The 16,612-nt window shown below is 37.5% G+C and overlaps 1 protein-coding gene and 1 long non-coding RNA gene across 2 annotated transcripts; one reads left to right on the plus strand and one right to left on the minus strand.

The window, feature by feature from the left end:
• Positions 1-248: 248 nt before the first annotated feature.
• LOC136260846 (uncharacterized) lies at positions 249-7,765 on the plus strand. The gene is made up of 3 exons (XM_066054768.1): positions 249-372; positions 878-1,195; positions 7,410-7,765. The coding sequence occupies exons 1-3, from the start codon at positions 249-251 to the stop codon at positions 7,763-7,765; spliced, it is 798 nt and encodes a 265-aa protein (XP_065910840.1).
• A 7,068-nt stretch (positions 7,766-14,833) lies between these two features.
• On the minus strand, positions 14,834-16,033 carry LOC136248704 (uncharacterized). Its single transcript, XR_010697812.1, has 3 exons — positions 15,862-16,033; positions 15,098-15,168; positions 14,834-14,953 (listed from the first exon to the last, which is right to left on the minus strand). It is a non-coding gene; the product is annotated as an uncharacterized lncRNA (long non-coding RNA).
• Between the last annotated feature and the right edge of the window lie 579 nt (positions 16,034-16,612).

Here is a 16,612-nt window from a genome sequence, read left to right on the forward strand (position 1 = left end):
AAACCTTCATGATTCCTACTATACAGTACTACCATAATGTATGATAGAGCCTGATAATTTAATTCTATTACACAGATATATTTGTTACCATTGTAAGTGATCCTCCTGGTAACCTTGTTAATGATGTTAATAATGCTTTTGAACACCTGATTGGATCCAACATCACTTTCACCTGTGAGGTCAACTCTGCACTGATATTTAATGATAGTGATTTTATTTGGGCTTGTTCTACTGGATGCTTTGCTGACATGGAAGTGGAACAAACCATTAACATCACTGAAATAGAAGTAACAGACAGTGGAATATTAAATTGCTCTATAATCATTGATGGTGTGGAGTACACCAGTGAACCATATGACTTACAAGTATCAGGTATTACATCTACTATACATAAGTTACAAAACACATACCTGTAGCTATAGTTGTTCATGCATTACATAGTATATGGGAATATACACAAGATGTATAACTTGTTTAAATTTAAGTGTTCGTGAGGAAAAATTCAACCATGGTGTGGCTCTAAACGGTTGTGTTTTTCCAGCTGATATTTTAGTCTGAACTCATTCAAATAATGTGTTCACTTAGATCAAATGCTAGCTATTTATTGAGAGTATAATATGATCTTTGATATTTATTGCATGAATATGATAATGTTTCACCTGTTGAAAAGATGCAATCACTTAATGGCAGTTTATAAACCAGTGCAACGTACAGTACACATAGTAAATGCTTTTAATTGATGTTGCATTGAACAATAGTTCTAAAAATAAAAGTTAAAGGACATGTATCTTCTTCATGTAATTTGGAAGTTTTGTTGTGGCAATTATATGCAGATATGTTCTTTAATACTTTTACAATTTGACTATTTGTTTTACAGAATTTGTTCCATCAATTACACTGCAACCATCTAGAGTCATGCAAGCAATGGTTGGTGAAATGCAGGACATTGTTTGCTCAGTAACAACAGCTTTTGGGACAGATATAAGTGAAGTAACTCTTACCTGGGTAGGACCTGATGGAAGTATAATAGAAGATGACAGAGTGTCCATTATTCCAACATTTACTGATGGTAACACTTACACAACAATCCTTCAATTTGACTATCTGATGGAAGGTGATGAAGGAGTGTACACTTGTGATATAACGATTGGTGAAAATGTTGAAACATTGTCTGTGGAACTCCAAAACATAACCAGTAAGTATACATAATAACAATCATCTTTGTTAATGAGTCCAACTACTAAATTCATTGCAGCAACTACGTAGTTGAAAACTTTTGTAACGTACACTTGCATTGTTTTCTGGTTACATTTTGAACATAAAAGAGAGGCATACTTGATTCATAAAAACAAGTTGTTGTTACCAAAGGTTATCCTTACAAAAACAGCCTAACTGTTAAAAAAGAAAGACTGCAGCCTTCAATAGCCTGGGTACAAAGTTGTGAAATCAAAAGTGGTGGCCAAGAAATGGCTGAAATGATATTAATACTAACAAATTTTAATAATTTTTCCACAACCATTATTAAAATTTATTTAGAACTAGTATCATTGCCATTATAATTCAATTAACATTAACATCAATGCAGTCGTTTCTTGTCTACCACCTTTGATTTTACAGCCCTTTTTCATAGCTCGACTGTTTTGTTTCAATTTTTGTACTCATCATGCCCCAAAAGCAGACTTTGAGTTTTTTGCCAAATTTTCTTCTGATTTAGACACGAGGACAATTACTAAAGATACTGTAGAAGTTATTATTGTATTGTTTTATTTGACTTGCTAAATATACTGTATAATATTATTGTAATACTCTAATATGTACCACTCTGTGTGGGCAGTTCAAAGGCACCGCCAGTGCCATAATTTGTATATTTCACTGCTGCAGACCGCAGCGAGTGTATTATAACTTATAACGCACTGGTTGCAGTTTTTTAGACCACAACGAGTGCATTATACGTTATAATGCACCGACCGCAGTGCAATATACAGATATTGCACTGGCTGCAGTTTTGCACAGCATAGCACAAGTGCCGGTGGCGAAGACCACTACGACACCTCACCTAATAGGTGGAAAGACACTTCACGGATCACTCGAATTCTTTTATAGCCTGACATGTAAAGGTAGATTGTGGGCCATAACGTCACCAATACGTATAATGTTTACAAGCAGCCAATGGCGATCGAAAAAAGCCAACGCGGGTGGCCACAACTCTAGTCTACATATATATAAACGTACTTATACACCTTACTAGTCTGGTGCCATCTTAGCCCAGATTAAACTGTAGTCCACTTCGACAATGACTCAATTAAACAAATATATTCTAAATAATACTAACCTTTACGTTCAATTGTGGGAACCAGTTTTGTCATGCCACCAGATTCGAGTTTAGCGAGTGTGAATAGTAAGAAATAGACTAGTATCGTTTAGTAGTTAGATTCTGTTTACTTAAACCGTCTATTTAACTGCTTTTTTTCGCTCGAAAGAATCACTATGGCGATTAGTCTGGTGCTTAGTCTATATGGCACGCTGGCATGCTGAGCACTAAATGATGAGAGTCGAACAGCGAAGGTGGCTGCAGTACTGCAGGGAGAACGTCATCGCAACGTCTGGCTTGGTTACCCACAATCGATGTTAGAAACCTGGCCTTTATAAACGTTACAGCTGTCTTGTGAGACTCTCCCCACCTATTAGGTGAGTGGTACATAACAGTTATACAACGTGCACTCATGCTCAGCCTGTATAAACGCACTTGCCTTCGGGCCTGACGGCCTTCAGGCTCGTGCGTTTATATCAGGCAGAGCACTCGTGGCCGTTGTATAACTATATAATAACACACATATTTTTGAGAAAGTAGGCACTATAGACCCCTTAAATGGAGTTTAACTAGTTAAACTAGGTTAATGTTGCAGTCAAGCATGCATGAGTGTATTATGATAGTGACTAACCTGAAGCTCCACCATGACTGGAGGAAAGATTGGGTAGGCGCACACATGAGAAGGGTTGGCAATAATTGGAGAATAACATTGCACATGCGTTACAAGAAAGAGGCGCATGGAGAGGTGTTAGAATGCATGGTGCTGCATGGCACAGTGAATCTTGACGTTTCATTAATATACTGCCTAAAGGACGCTGCAAAAGGGGATTTACGGCAGAAAATGAAACAGTCATCACTCTTGAAACTATACCGGAAGTCCAATGCTGCCAATTTAATAGATTCATCGCTTTGTCGATATGCCGCCAAAAGGACACACAGGAGGGGCGTCCAGAACAGTCAACCGGACGTTACTGCCAGTACACTGGTTCGTCGATATTCTGCCTAAAAGATACTGAGAAGAGATGCAGTAAGGCATTACAGTTGGAGATAACAGAAAACTGAAATTCAGGGAACTTAATGGAAGTTAATACTAATACAAGGACCAATGGAGGCTATTAAACAGCTCTCCTAACACAGAACAACGTTCCCACAATCGTCTAGGAGGTTACGAGATGGCTCTGTTTTTAACAACTAAACCTATGTATCCATAGTGATTATAATTCCCAGGAAAGTCAGTGAGGTGGTAGGGCCTTCAACTTTAGACATCTTAATAAGGGCATTGATCTTGTCACATAATGTTAACATGGCTATTAAGTTACGTGCCCACACTGGTGAATCAGCGGGACCGGCAGTGAAGAGGTCATCCAAGTAATGGAGTATATGTTGTACACTGTAGGAGTGCTGCAAAATCCAGTGAATAGCAGTTGATAATTCATTGAAGATGTGGGGAGCTGACCTGAGGCCAAAAGGCAGACATGTGTCTATATAGTGTCAGCATACCCCGAGAAGGTTTCAATCCTTTCCTCTAACTGGGATAAGACGAAATGCATTTTTAGATCAATTTTTCTCATAAGTGCACCAGGGCCTAGTGTTAATTATTTTGTATGCATCATCTATTGTGCAATAAGACAGAGAATATTTTGTTGGGTTAATGTAATCATTAATGCTACATTCATGAGGTGCTGAGAGATTATAAATAATTCGTCATCCTCTGTCGTGCTTTGGAACAAGGCCTAAACCAGAGGTACAAAAGTTTGGGAGGGGTGGGTGGTGAAAGGGTCCAAGAATACGTCCAGTTCTGCACTCATCTTACAGGATGGTGTCAATTATTTCTGGCAGCTGAGATGCAGAGTGTAGATTATTAGCAAAGTACATAAACTGAGGTCCTGCATAGCCAATTACACAGCCATGTCGTAAGTTATTAATGAGCCTCCTAACAAAGGCTTTGTTGGGATAATTACTTAGCTCACGTTCAAGAATAAATGGTCGTATCGAGGTCCATGGTAAGGGTTTATCAAGGTCTGGGCTGCCCACAAAATGGGCAGCTCCTGGCCGTGTGATCACCTCCACAACAGTCGCATTTGTGGGAATAGTTGCAGAATGTGCAGAAGCATAGCATTTATGGTAAACCATTCAAGCCATACGTCAGGGTGACGAGTATCCCATCATAGAGATGAGTCACTTGTTTGTGCAAATTTTTGGTCATATTTAAACCATGCTGTCAAGGGATGGTCAGAGTTAGCTGAGGTTATAATGCATTGATAATGTATTAATTCTAGTGCACAAGAGGAGTTAACGCATGTGCGAACCGATGAGTATATGTTCCAAGCCTCCATCCAAGTAGCAATGGAGGGTATTTTAGCAGAGGAATTGCTGGCAATAGGCACTGGTTGAATGGCAAGCAAGTTACCATCAGGATTAAGTTAAATTGTTACTGACTGCTGGGACAAGGGATTGTTTGTACCAAACATGGCTTTAAGTAACAAGGTTGCAAAATCAATGTACTCACCTCTTGCTATCTTATCTCTGATCCTAGTGGGGATAACAGGTAGTGGAGACCTTGATAGGTTAGCCAGAGGTGGCAGGATGGTAACAGCACATATTGTTGCAGGTAGTGGGGTCCTAGTGACTGCAGGTTACATGGCATCAGACAAGGTGGTGGTAATTGATGTTACAACAGGTAATGAAGTTACCACTTGAGCTGGAACTGAGACAGTGGTATGAGTTAGCCTCAATGAAACAGACAGGTTATCATCATCTGTAATATTTCCATATTTCCAATCCTGGATTCCTACTGGTGGGGTTCGATACTGTTGGAGGTAAGCAGTCAGCTAGTCTACAAGTTGTTGTGGCAGAGGTAGAGTGCTGGGATTTGCTGAATGTGTTTGTGGAATGTGTTGATAGGGCACTGGAAGGAATTAATGGACAAATTTCATAATAAGGTTTTATAGCATATAGTAATAACTGCTGCCCCTAGCAACCTGAATTTCCCAATATTTTTAGGTGATAATGTCTAAAGTAACTTCTCCAAATTCTGAAAGGATAGCATGTATATGTCATAAGATATGACATCTTAAAATTTGTGATTTTCCCATACATATCTATGTGATAGGGCTACAGTTGCCCCTTCTGGGCAACCACAAAAATCAGGTATTTCAACATAATGTAAAAACCAAAAATTCGAAAGTACATATATCTCAATTTTACATACTTTGTAAGTGTGAATCTCAACAATAATCTCTCCAAGTTTTAAATGGATAGCATATATAGGTCATAAGATATGACATTCTTTAAATCCCATGATTTGTGTGATCACAGAGAAGGGGCAACTGTTTCCCCTCTCATTGACAATGTATGGGAAAATTGCAACTTCAAAATGTCATATCTCATGACTTATATATGCTATCCTTTTAAAACTTGGAGAGGTGACTTAAAACATTGACACCTACAAATAATGTAAAATTTAGGTTGCTAGGGGCAACGGTTGATTTTTTCGTTATTATGAAATTTGTCTATTGGGTAGTAGAATTTCGTGCTTGAGAGCCATGCGTTTAGTGGTAGGGTTACGTTCAGCAGCTCCTTCGGAAAGTGAACATATGTGGTTGTAGAGATGGTCTACTAATGAAGCTTTTTTTCCTGTTGTGGACAAGCAGTAATGATGAAGTTGGGATTTCAATGCCGTCGCTGTTAAAGCCACTAGTTGGAATTTGGGCGCGCCTACGAGGCTGTAAGGTTCGGCTGCTGGACTTTCAGATGCATGACGAGTGGCTGGCATTACTATGGGTGTGAACCACATACATTTAAAACAACAAAATGTACATAAAATAACTCACGCACATCGGAATGATAGCAGTGTTAGGACGACGGTAGTAGCAGCACAATGGCAGTATCAAATCCCACTTGGGAACGGCAGTGCTATTGAGTGGTTCACAATCAAATTCGACGAGTCAGCAGTAGTACACTTGTTCATGGTAGCAACAATGACGGGTTACCTCTTCAGTGAAGATAGAGCATTTAGTATCAGGATCTGGTCCTTTTCTACAGCTGGAGATAATATCACACCTTGAACGGCATGTTGACTCACAAGACACAGTATAGCACATGAGCTTACAGAACTTGCTTAACAGGTATTATTGCCTCAATATTTTATTATTGAATCTTCACCGCACGCTATGACTACCGAGCACATTAACTTCAATTTATTGGTGAGCAATAAATTACATCTCACTGAAAACTTTACTCCATACAGTGTACCTTAATACAACTAGTGTGCTTAATACTGATGATACAGTGCCAGTAACATAGCAATTTAGCAAAACATATAGCGATGCTGGTGCCAGCTTTTTAATCACATTTAAACATAGATGCCCGTGCTGGCTTTTTGTCAACTTTGATTACAGCATCTCAATCAGAGTGACCATGGCCATGGCCACTGTGGCTTTCCCTTCCTTCTCTAATCACCTTTTCACTTCATGTCATTTCTGAACAATGCTCACCAGTGACCCCAACACCATAAAGGCCTACATCAACACATAAAATACGTGTAAACTTCAAAAGTTTAAATGGGCAGTTTCTATGGTACTGCTCAATGCAACATAGACTTGTGAGAGTGCAAGCACTAAAAACCTTCTAATTAAAGAGCATGGCACCCATTTCACTTGCAAGTATTCATCCCAAACAAAATAGGTTGAATATTCACAAGCAAAACAGGTGACTGACCTTTAGTTTCTTAATCACTCACACTCTTTCAAGACAACATTGTATTTGAGTAGTACCATACTCCAATTTTACTTCAATGCATTTAATAGATGCCATAAATTATCAAACCATTGAACATAATTTTGTGCTGATAATCAGAAATTATTTGCCAATAATTTAGAGTTTACACTATTGGAAGGAAACAGTGCTCAAAAAAACTTTGTTATTAAAAAATGTGATAAGCTTGTGTTAATATATGTGGCATGATTATTAAATTTCAGAAAAATTGTTAAGCTTGATAGTCATTGTTCATAATATGGTGTGTGTGTGTGTAGAAATGATCAAATTTTGTCATTTTGTTGTAATTTTATTATGCTCACTATTTGTTCTGCTACTGTAGTTCCAACTCCTGTGGTAAATTTGATAGCTGTAACTGAGCAGATTTCTGGACAATCACTCACACTGGAATGTAATGCAACAGCAGTGAGGGGTATTACAAGCAGTGTGGATATATCAATATTATCACTATTTTCACTGGAAACATTTGAAGATGTAGATCCCATCATAGTTGGTAACTCAGCAGTGTACAGTGCAAATTTCACACTGGAAGAATTGACACCCTTTGATAATGGCAGACTTGTATTCTGTTTGGTTAATATTAATGGTACCGGTCCAGTAGCACTTGATCAATTCACTTTGGATGTAATAGGCAAGGGAATATACACTAATTTAAATGTGTCTTGTATTGGTCAATAGAGTTTGAGGTACTATGATAGCGATTTCAGTACAATTGTGTTCTCTTTCTGATTATTATAGCTTCCTTTTTAACATAGATGTTCTTGTTTTAAAGCACCATTTTAGTCAAACTTCTGCATACAAGGGGCTCTCTCATGTAAAGGAGAAGTCACAGCTGGGGTACGTACCTCAAGGCTCTATTCTAGGCCTATTGCTATTATACGTTAATAATCTTCCTACTGCCATTACTAATGTTTATGTCAATTCTGCTGATAATACAGAATTGCATTTTTGTCATAATGACTTCAGACAACTGGAACACACACACTTCAGTGTGCTGTTACACAGCTTTTTACCTGGATAATTGCTAACAAGTTGAAACTGAGTGTTCCAAAATCTTCGTGTATGCTCATTGGGACCCAACAGCCTACTTTTGGGAGGACATTACACCTGTCACTAGGCAGTATTGACAGTATTCCACTGAGACAGGTATCTATCATACGATATTTAGAAATTTATATTGACCAACATTTAACTTGGTACCACCATGTGGAGTATGTTTTACAGAGAGTCTGTGTCAAGCTATAGTTGATCAATTGCCTTAAATCTCTCACTCCCAATGTGATGAAGCTATTGTATCAGGCACATGTTTTGCCAATAATTGATTATTGCGACATTGTGTGGGTGCCTACTAATACTGGTCATTTCAAAAGACTAGAGATGTTTTTCATCATTTGACTCTACTGGCTCCTCTATGTTTAATCTCAATTTGACTGAACATTGTAGATTTCATACTGTCATGCGAGTTTATAAGATCTCAACAAAGTTGTCACTCTCCTACCTGCATACCACAATCAAATCTATAATGTCTGTTACAGGCCATACAGGGCACAATTTACATCATTTGTATGTGCCTGCATGTACTTAAACTATGGAAAGCGTAGCCTCTATTATCGTGGCTTGCCTATCTGACTTCATTAACTGAAATGAAGTCATTAAATAGCTTTAAACTAGCTGATTTAAGCTACATTAAAGTTTAATATTGTTATTGTTTTAATAATTGCATGCATGTACCTTTGTTAATGTATGCTTGTCCAGGGCACAGCTGAAAAACAGCTTTAGCTGATGCTGTCTCCTTGTTCAAAGAACTAAAAAAAAGTTTTTACAACAGGCTATTTGCAGTCAATAAAAACCTATTTTGGCTAAGTTTTTAGCTGTTAACTATAGGGTTATTAAACATACAGTATTACAAGTAGTACAAAACAGCCTCTAATGTTGGTAACCATGCCACACCCCTGGGGGCAATGGTTATACCACTTGTATGTGCTCATATACACTTGCACCGTCTAGTATATTTGCACAACACCCTTCTGCTGCACTGAGTTCTATCATTCCCTACTTCACCCTAATGCTAAGCGCATAACATTTTTTGCAAAGCCAGTAAGTGTACATAACTATAGACAACAAATAGCAAGTAGCAATGATACAATGATAACACATGATATAAGGTACATGGGGTTACACATAAGCCAGTGCTGTATATTGATAGTAAGAAAAAACATTATTTTCACACATATGTAGCTCCGTGATCCCTTATCCAATTTCAACCACGTTTGCTACAGAAGTGTCCACCAGATAATGGAGTCAAAATACCAAATGTGGAAAAAAAAATGCCATAGCCCTCTCCAAGATATGAGCAACCAAAGTTTTGTTATGTTTTTCTTCTCCTTATTCTTCTTCATTTCACATACTTTGCAAAATATCTGCAATAAACACATAATATATACGCACACTCAAATCAGGCTGAAATTTGGCATACTTAAAGAGCTCATTAAACCATGTTTGGTAGGAATTTGGTGAACATTCACGGAGTTATGACTGATTATTCATGTAAACTAATATCAAATTTCTGTCACACCCACAGGGTAAACCACTCGAAGGAATGAGTTAAAAATTGCTATGTAGTTGGAGTAATCATTGAAGGAGTGCCTTTTTGTGGTATGAAAGGTAATTACCATGGCAAAACCCAACCTGTGTCACAATACTGTAATCAAGTTTTGTGTTTAAAAACTATTAGTTTTCACATATACCAGGCAAACTACTTTGAACAGTGAGCTGAAAGTCCATTACAGAAAGTCCTTGCAGTAGTATAGAAGAATCAGAGTAGAAACCATCGAGTTATAATCCAACTGCATGTAGCAAGTGCACAATTGAGATACTTTAATAGTTCAGTCACCCTATTGCAGCATTTAATTTGCATAGAGGTTTTCAGAATAATCAGAATATGCTAACAATAGTACAGTACATACATAGCACAGTCTGCCAGATGTAGTAAGGAAGGAAAGAGTGTTGTATGGCGGGGTGTGGTGGAGATTGTTGCACTTTACAAGATGCCAACACATCTGACCTTACGTCATCCATTGTAATAGCAGCAACAATCTATGAGAAATATTGGAAATTGTGTGAAAATAATAGATATGCTCTTCAGACTTCTGGACATATGATACTTTGTATGTAACTTGACTTCAGCAATGGTTGTTTGAGACTTCTTAATAAAACAGTGAAGGATGGATGTTTGTCAGTATGGTAAACAAAGACTATCCAGCGCTATATTTTGAAGAAAAGTCAGTCAGTGATTTAATTAGTCGCCAAAACATTTTTGGCCAAATACAAGATTTGCCCCACCAGCCACAGTTAAACACAATACTCCACAGACAATATGGGTATATTGTGATTAACAACACAGTCGTTCAGTAAACGATTCACACTGGTGTCTATCGAGATGCTAATATAATGTTCCTTATTGTTTTATACAGCCATAATGACCTAGGTTCCGTAAAACAACACTGCTGTTGCATGACGTAAGTTCAAACGTAATGGCTCTTTGTAAATAATAATATATGTGTTTCAGATTGTTCTGAAAACCTCTAATTTATAGTTCAAATCACCTACTTTATTGAAATGGTTATTTCATTGTGTCTTGTTACAATAATGATGGTTTTCATTCATTTTATGCTGTTTCCATTCTTGCATAAAAGAAGAAAAAGCAAATGATAGCTGTCCATTGCTGCCCCAAAGTAAATAAACTGGATGATAGTTTAGCCACAAAAAGTCTCATTGTAGAGAATTCAGATATATAAACTCATCATCCTGTGGTAAGTGCAGTTACAAGCACGTTACCCAGTAGATGATTCAGCTACAAACAAATCACTCTGTAGAGAGTTCAGCTACAAACAATATACAAACAAGTCACACTGTCAAGAGTTCAACAATTAGATTATACTCAGGCACCTTTGAGTTCAACTTATATACCTCCTACAGTAACTAACACTAGCAAAGTACTGTGAAGGTATTATGAGGCTGGTTTCTGGTCAATATTTGTTTTTGAAATGAAGTGCAAACCTTCATGATCCCTACTACACAGTACTACCATAATGTATGATGGAGTCTGATAATTTAATTTTATTACACAGATATATTTGTTACCATTATAAGTGATCCTCCTGGTGACCTTGTTGATGACAGTAATAATACTTTTGAACACCTGATTGGATCCAACATCACTTTCACCTGTGAGGTCAACTCTACACTGACATTTAATGATAGTGATTTTATTTGGGTTTGTTCTACTGGTTGTTTTGCTGACATGGAAGTGGAACAAACTATTAACATCACTGAAATAGAAGTAACTGACAGTGGAATATTAAATTGTTCTATTATCATTGATGGTGTGGAGTACACCAGTGAACCATATGACTTACAAGTATCAGGTATTACATTTACTATACATAAGTTACAAAACATATACCTGTAGCTATAGTTGTTCATGCATTACATAGTATATGGGAATATAAACAAGAAGTATAACTTGCTTAAATTTAAGTGTTCATGAGGAAAAATTCAACCATGGTGTGGCTCTAAAAGGGTGTGTTTTTCCAACTGATACTTTAGTTTTAACTCTTTCAAACAATGTGTTCACTTAGATCAAATGCTAGCCATTTATTGACAGTATGTGATCTTGCACATTTATTGCATGAATATGATAATGTTTCACCAGTTGAAAAGATGCAATCATTTAATGGTAAGCACCCTCATGCAGATCTAGCCTTTTGGTGCCACCCCTTCCTATTTGGATGAATTAGATAATTAATAAATAAATAAATATATATATATAAACCAGTGCAACGTACAGTACACATAGTAAATGCTTTTAATTGATGTTGCATTGAACAATAGTTCTAAAAATAAAAGTTAAAGGACATGTATCTTCTTCATGTAATTTGGAAGTTTTGTTGTGGCAATTATATGCAGATATGTTCTTTGATACTTTTACAATTTGACTATTTGTTTTACAGAATTTTTTCCATCAATTACACTGCAACCATCTAGAGTCATGCAAGCAATGGTTGGTGAAATGCAGAACATTGTTTGCTCAGTAACAACAGCTTTTGGGACAGATATAAGTGAAGTAACTCTTACCTGGGTAGGACCTGATGGAAGTATAATAGAAGATGACAGAGTGTCCATTATTCCAACATTTGCTGATGGTAACACTTACACAACAATCCTTCAATTTGACTATCTGATGGAAGGTGATGAAGGAGTGTACACTTGTGATATAACGATTGGTGAAAATGTTGAAACATTGTCTGTGGAACTCCAAAACATAACCAGTAAGTATACATAATAACAATCATCTTTGTTAATGAGTTCAACTACTGAATTCATTGCAGCAACTACATAGTTGAAAATTTTTGTAGCATGTACCTTCATTGTTTTCTGGTCACGTTTTGAACATAAAAGAAAGGCATTGAAAGAAATACTTGATTCATAAAAACAAGTTGTTGTTACCAAAGGTTATCCATACAAAAACAGCCTAACTGTTAAAAAAGAAAGACTGCAGCCTTCAATAGCCTGGGTACAAAGTTGTAAAATCAAAAGTGGTGGCCAAGAAATGGCTGAAATGATATTAATACTAACAAATGTTAATAATTTTTCCACAACCATTATTAAAATTTATTTAAAAGTAGTATAATCGCCATTATAATTCAATTAGCATTAACATCAATGCAGTCATTTCTTGTCTACCACCTTTGATTTTACAACCCTTTTTCATAGCTCGGCTGTTTTGTTTCAATTTTCTGTACTCATCATGCCCCAAAAGCAGGCTTTGAGTTTTTTGCCAAATTTTCTTCTGATTTAGACACAAGGACAATTACTAAAGATACTGTAGAAGTTATTATTGTATTGTTTTATTTGACTTGCTAACTATACTGTATAATCAAGACTCACGGTAGTGAGGCGCGCGGCCAAGAAACTACAAAGCGCACGCCACAATTAAAAAACGCGCGCGGCTACTACTATGGGTTATTTACGTGTAGGGACGGTTTTGCAATTTTAGCCATGAATTATGCAATCATTCCCATTAGAAATGTATTGTACAGCAGGCGCCGTAATTGTAAATGAGTGGTTATCTTGTCGCAACCGCAAAAATAAGACCAGGTTCACTTTATTACGGTGATATCTCGGCTTGCGTTAGCGTTATCGCCATTATTATCATTGAATATAACTACCTTTTGTGGAGTAATACTGGCACAGGAGTTTTCTAGTACTGGACTCCCTGTATAGCAGATTTTGCTTACCAAACGTCTAATCCAAATGATAACTTTTAAAGACGCGGCATGGACGCAAACCCAACACTCATATAAACATACTGTGAAAGCGTGAAGAACGTAACTTCCCTAGGGAGAGTGTTTTCAGGATAATTTTATTTAGCGCCACCCATGTACTATCACGTGATTGCTTTTATTATTCGTGGACATTGTCACTCCCAATTCGGATCTAACTTTCTGACGAAACGGTGCTCATGCACAGTAAAACGGGACAGCTAGTGATTAACATATCATGTCATGCAAGTTAATTGATACATGCAACAATACAGTATTTCACAAAATGCACTTTTAAAAATAAACCACTGTCCCATGTTGGTATGCAAATAAGAAATGATTATTGGATTTGCTTCATCTGCCATTATGTACTTGAGAGGACACCAATCTTCAGTACTGCCAAGAAGGGGATGGGGGTGGAACTGGGATAGTTTGCAAATTTTCTCCCGGGTTAGATGGAACACCCTTGCCACCACCCCCACTGGCTGTCAAGTGCTGGACAGTTGAATAACACCAGATGACAAACAGAGGAATCCACCACTGTCGCCCCTATTCCACTCTGGGTCACATACCTGGATTTAAGAATAACGATATGAAGTTATGACCAAATACAAAGCTAGTACAGCCAATATGTTGTGTATGCACGTATATTTTAATGTCCATGTATATTGTGCGTGCGTCTCGTGCTCATGATGCGTCTCGTGCTCATGTACAGTATGTGCGTGAGTGCAAAAAAGTACACGTGCACATGCGTACCAGTTTGTGATTGATCTCCTTTACAAAAAGTGTGGTCAGTTCACAAACAACCTGTGCTGCAAGTGGCAAACCATCAGTAATCCTAGTTAATGGGGTGCCTTCCCCAATTAACCAATGCCTGAATTTCACTGGACTTGTCAAGGAAAACAACATGTTAATTGTGTGGTCAATCTAAACCTAGGTAACAAGTTTGGCATGCACTATAGAGCACATTAACCATGCACAGACAGTCGAAGGTTCTACAAAATCTCATTGCACATCAATGTACCTGGAAAACCAGGAAACTTTCCTAATCAGGGTAGTCTCATGATTTAGATACTGGTGGTTAGAGCCATTACTAGTAATTGATCTGTAAAATAACTAGTGGTGGGACAAATGTCTGAAAATTCAAACATTTGTTCATTAAGGATCGGAGATATGTGACAAATGCATTTTACCAACAAACGTTCGTTAGCATGGTTACTATAATGGTACATAAGCATAGTAACATTTTTAGGAAATAAATTCAGTTATCACACTACTGAGAACACATCTGTAAACAGCAAGTTGGCAAAGTGGGCACTACAAGTACAAAGAGATTAATGTGCAAAAATATGGACGCTTAAAACTCAAGATACTCAAACTTGAGTCCCTGAAAGAAACTGACCTTTAGAATTACAATGCTATAATCACAATACATGTAATCATTGGTCCCAATCTGTCAATAACACAGACGTCTGCAATATAGTTCCATTCCTTCTTTTTTGATATAATTGGTTGATGATGCAGTAGACCACAATAATGAGACCTTGAAAATGCAGGATAACATCATGCAGTTAAGACCTCATAGTATAAACAACAAATTGGCACTAAAAATATCTAACACAATTTTTCTTTCACCAGGCAAGGTCAATTTCAACATCTGGCAAAACCATTGCCTTAGGAAACTTACTTCAGTACTTCTTACATGAAGAAACACATGCTTTAACACATACAACAGTGTGAGGTAGACCTTCAAGTGACCTGCAGAAACAACCATCGGGACATCTGATAAATATATCAAAAGAAATAACTTGTTTTGCTCTTTGCACAGTTTAGTATGTAACAGGAGCACATTTAACAACTATATAAAGTAGCAACCACCAGAGGGGTCCGCAACTATGGGGTTTCGATAGATGCTATTCGGAAATCAAACTGATTCTACAACTGATTCTGTGATTCCTGGCGCTAAGGATACATACATAGAAATACGGAGAATCACAAAGATTTACAGGAAATTTTTAACAAATTTTTTTTGTTTGTTTCCCGGGCTAGATGGACTGCCCTTGCCACTACCCCCAGCACTAGGTGTTAAAGTACTGGACAGCTGGAAATACCAGCAATCAAACAAGGCTACCAGACTCCAAGCGACCCTCGGAGTGGGCCAGATCAATATTAGTGGTTGATGGATGGCCAACTGAAGAATGATGACCCCTCAAACACATCACTGCAGATCTGAACAATGAATTTTAACAAATTGTGATTCCTGATTCCAGAATCACGTCTGAACCATCGACGTGATTCCTAGAGTTGCGGACCCCTCGCAACCATCTGAGGTTCCTAATATGCACTAACTCTAATTAATTCACTCATGTTCAGCCAAGACTGAAGAGAAGGGCTGAAACACCTTATTTACTTACACACATACAAAACATTTCATAAGCGATATTAACTTACAGTTAGATCTACACCCTTTCGCAAAGTAGGTCATGATCAGTGAAGCGCCATTTCCGTATTTGGTCATACCACTTCATACACGTGTCATACCAGGCAGTAGATTTTAGAGGCGTGTCAACCCATACAACAGGCCATAGGGTGCATGGCACTCAGATTTCATGATCAGTGATGTATACAAGAGTGGGAATATGGGCATTTAACGTTCCTTGCCCGACCATCATCAATTACAACTTATACTAGCAGGGGAAGTCCCTTGGAAAGTCCCTTTCACACCTTAAGTAGTGCACGTGAACACTAGGAGGTAGTCTTATGGATCGTGAGTTTCGTGACCGTGTGTCCTTTGACCGAAGATGCCAGTGAGAGTACACAATTAATACCCGGCCCTTGAATCCACTGGTCTGTCTGATGATGTTGTCTCCTCCTCCAGTTTTCCATCTTAGGTAAATAATTTAATAAATAATAATGTGAATTGTTCTTAGTAGCTTTTATATGGAAGAACAGCTATGCCAAATTATTTGAGCTAAAAAGAATCGTCCATGCAGTTAACCAAATCCTGGCTTTAAAGGTACTTATTTAATTAATCTTATTCAATTTCAAAGGGAAATTTTTTAAAAACTTCTGCGAGGCATATGTATACTCCAGCAAATATGCACCCATCCTCCCTTCTAAAAGTTGTTTTCTCTGCCTCTGTAATGGTACTCAAACACACCAGTACAGTCTACCAACATACCAAAAGGTAATCATATATTGT

This window comes from Dysidea avara, chromosome 1, assembly GCF_963678975.1.
Source record: "Dysidea avara chromosome 1, odDysAvar1.4, whole genome shotgun sequence".
NCBI lineage: Eukaryota > Metazoa > Porifera > Demospongiae > Dictyoceratida > Dysideidae > Dysidea > Dysidea avara.

Bases quoted from the DNA above. Each gene is read 5' to 3' on its own strand.
- LOC136260846 (XM_066054768.1), top strand. From the start codon at position 249: ATGGAAGTGGAACAAACCATTAACATCACTGAAATAGAAGTAACAGAC. The intron at 373-877 runs GTATTACATCTA...TTTGTTTTACAG, and splicing joins ATATGACTTACAAGTATCAG to AATTTGTTCCATCAATTACA. The intron at 1,196-7,409 runs GTAAGTATACAT...CTGCTACTGTAG, and splicing joins GGAACTCCAAAACATAACCA to TTCCAACTCCTGTGGTAAAT.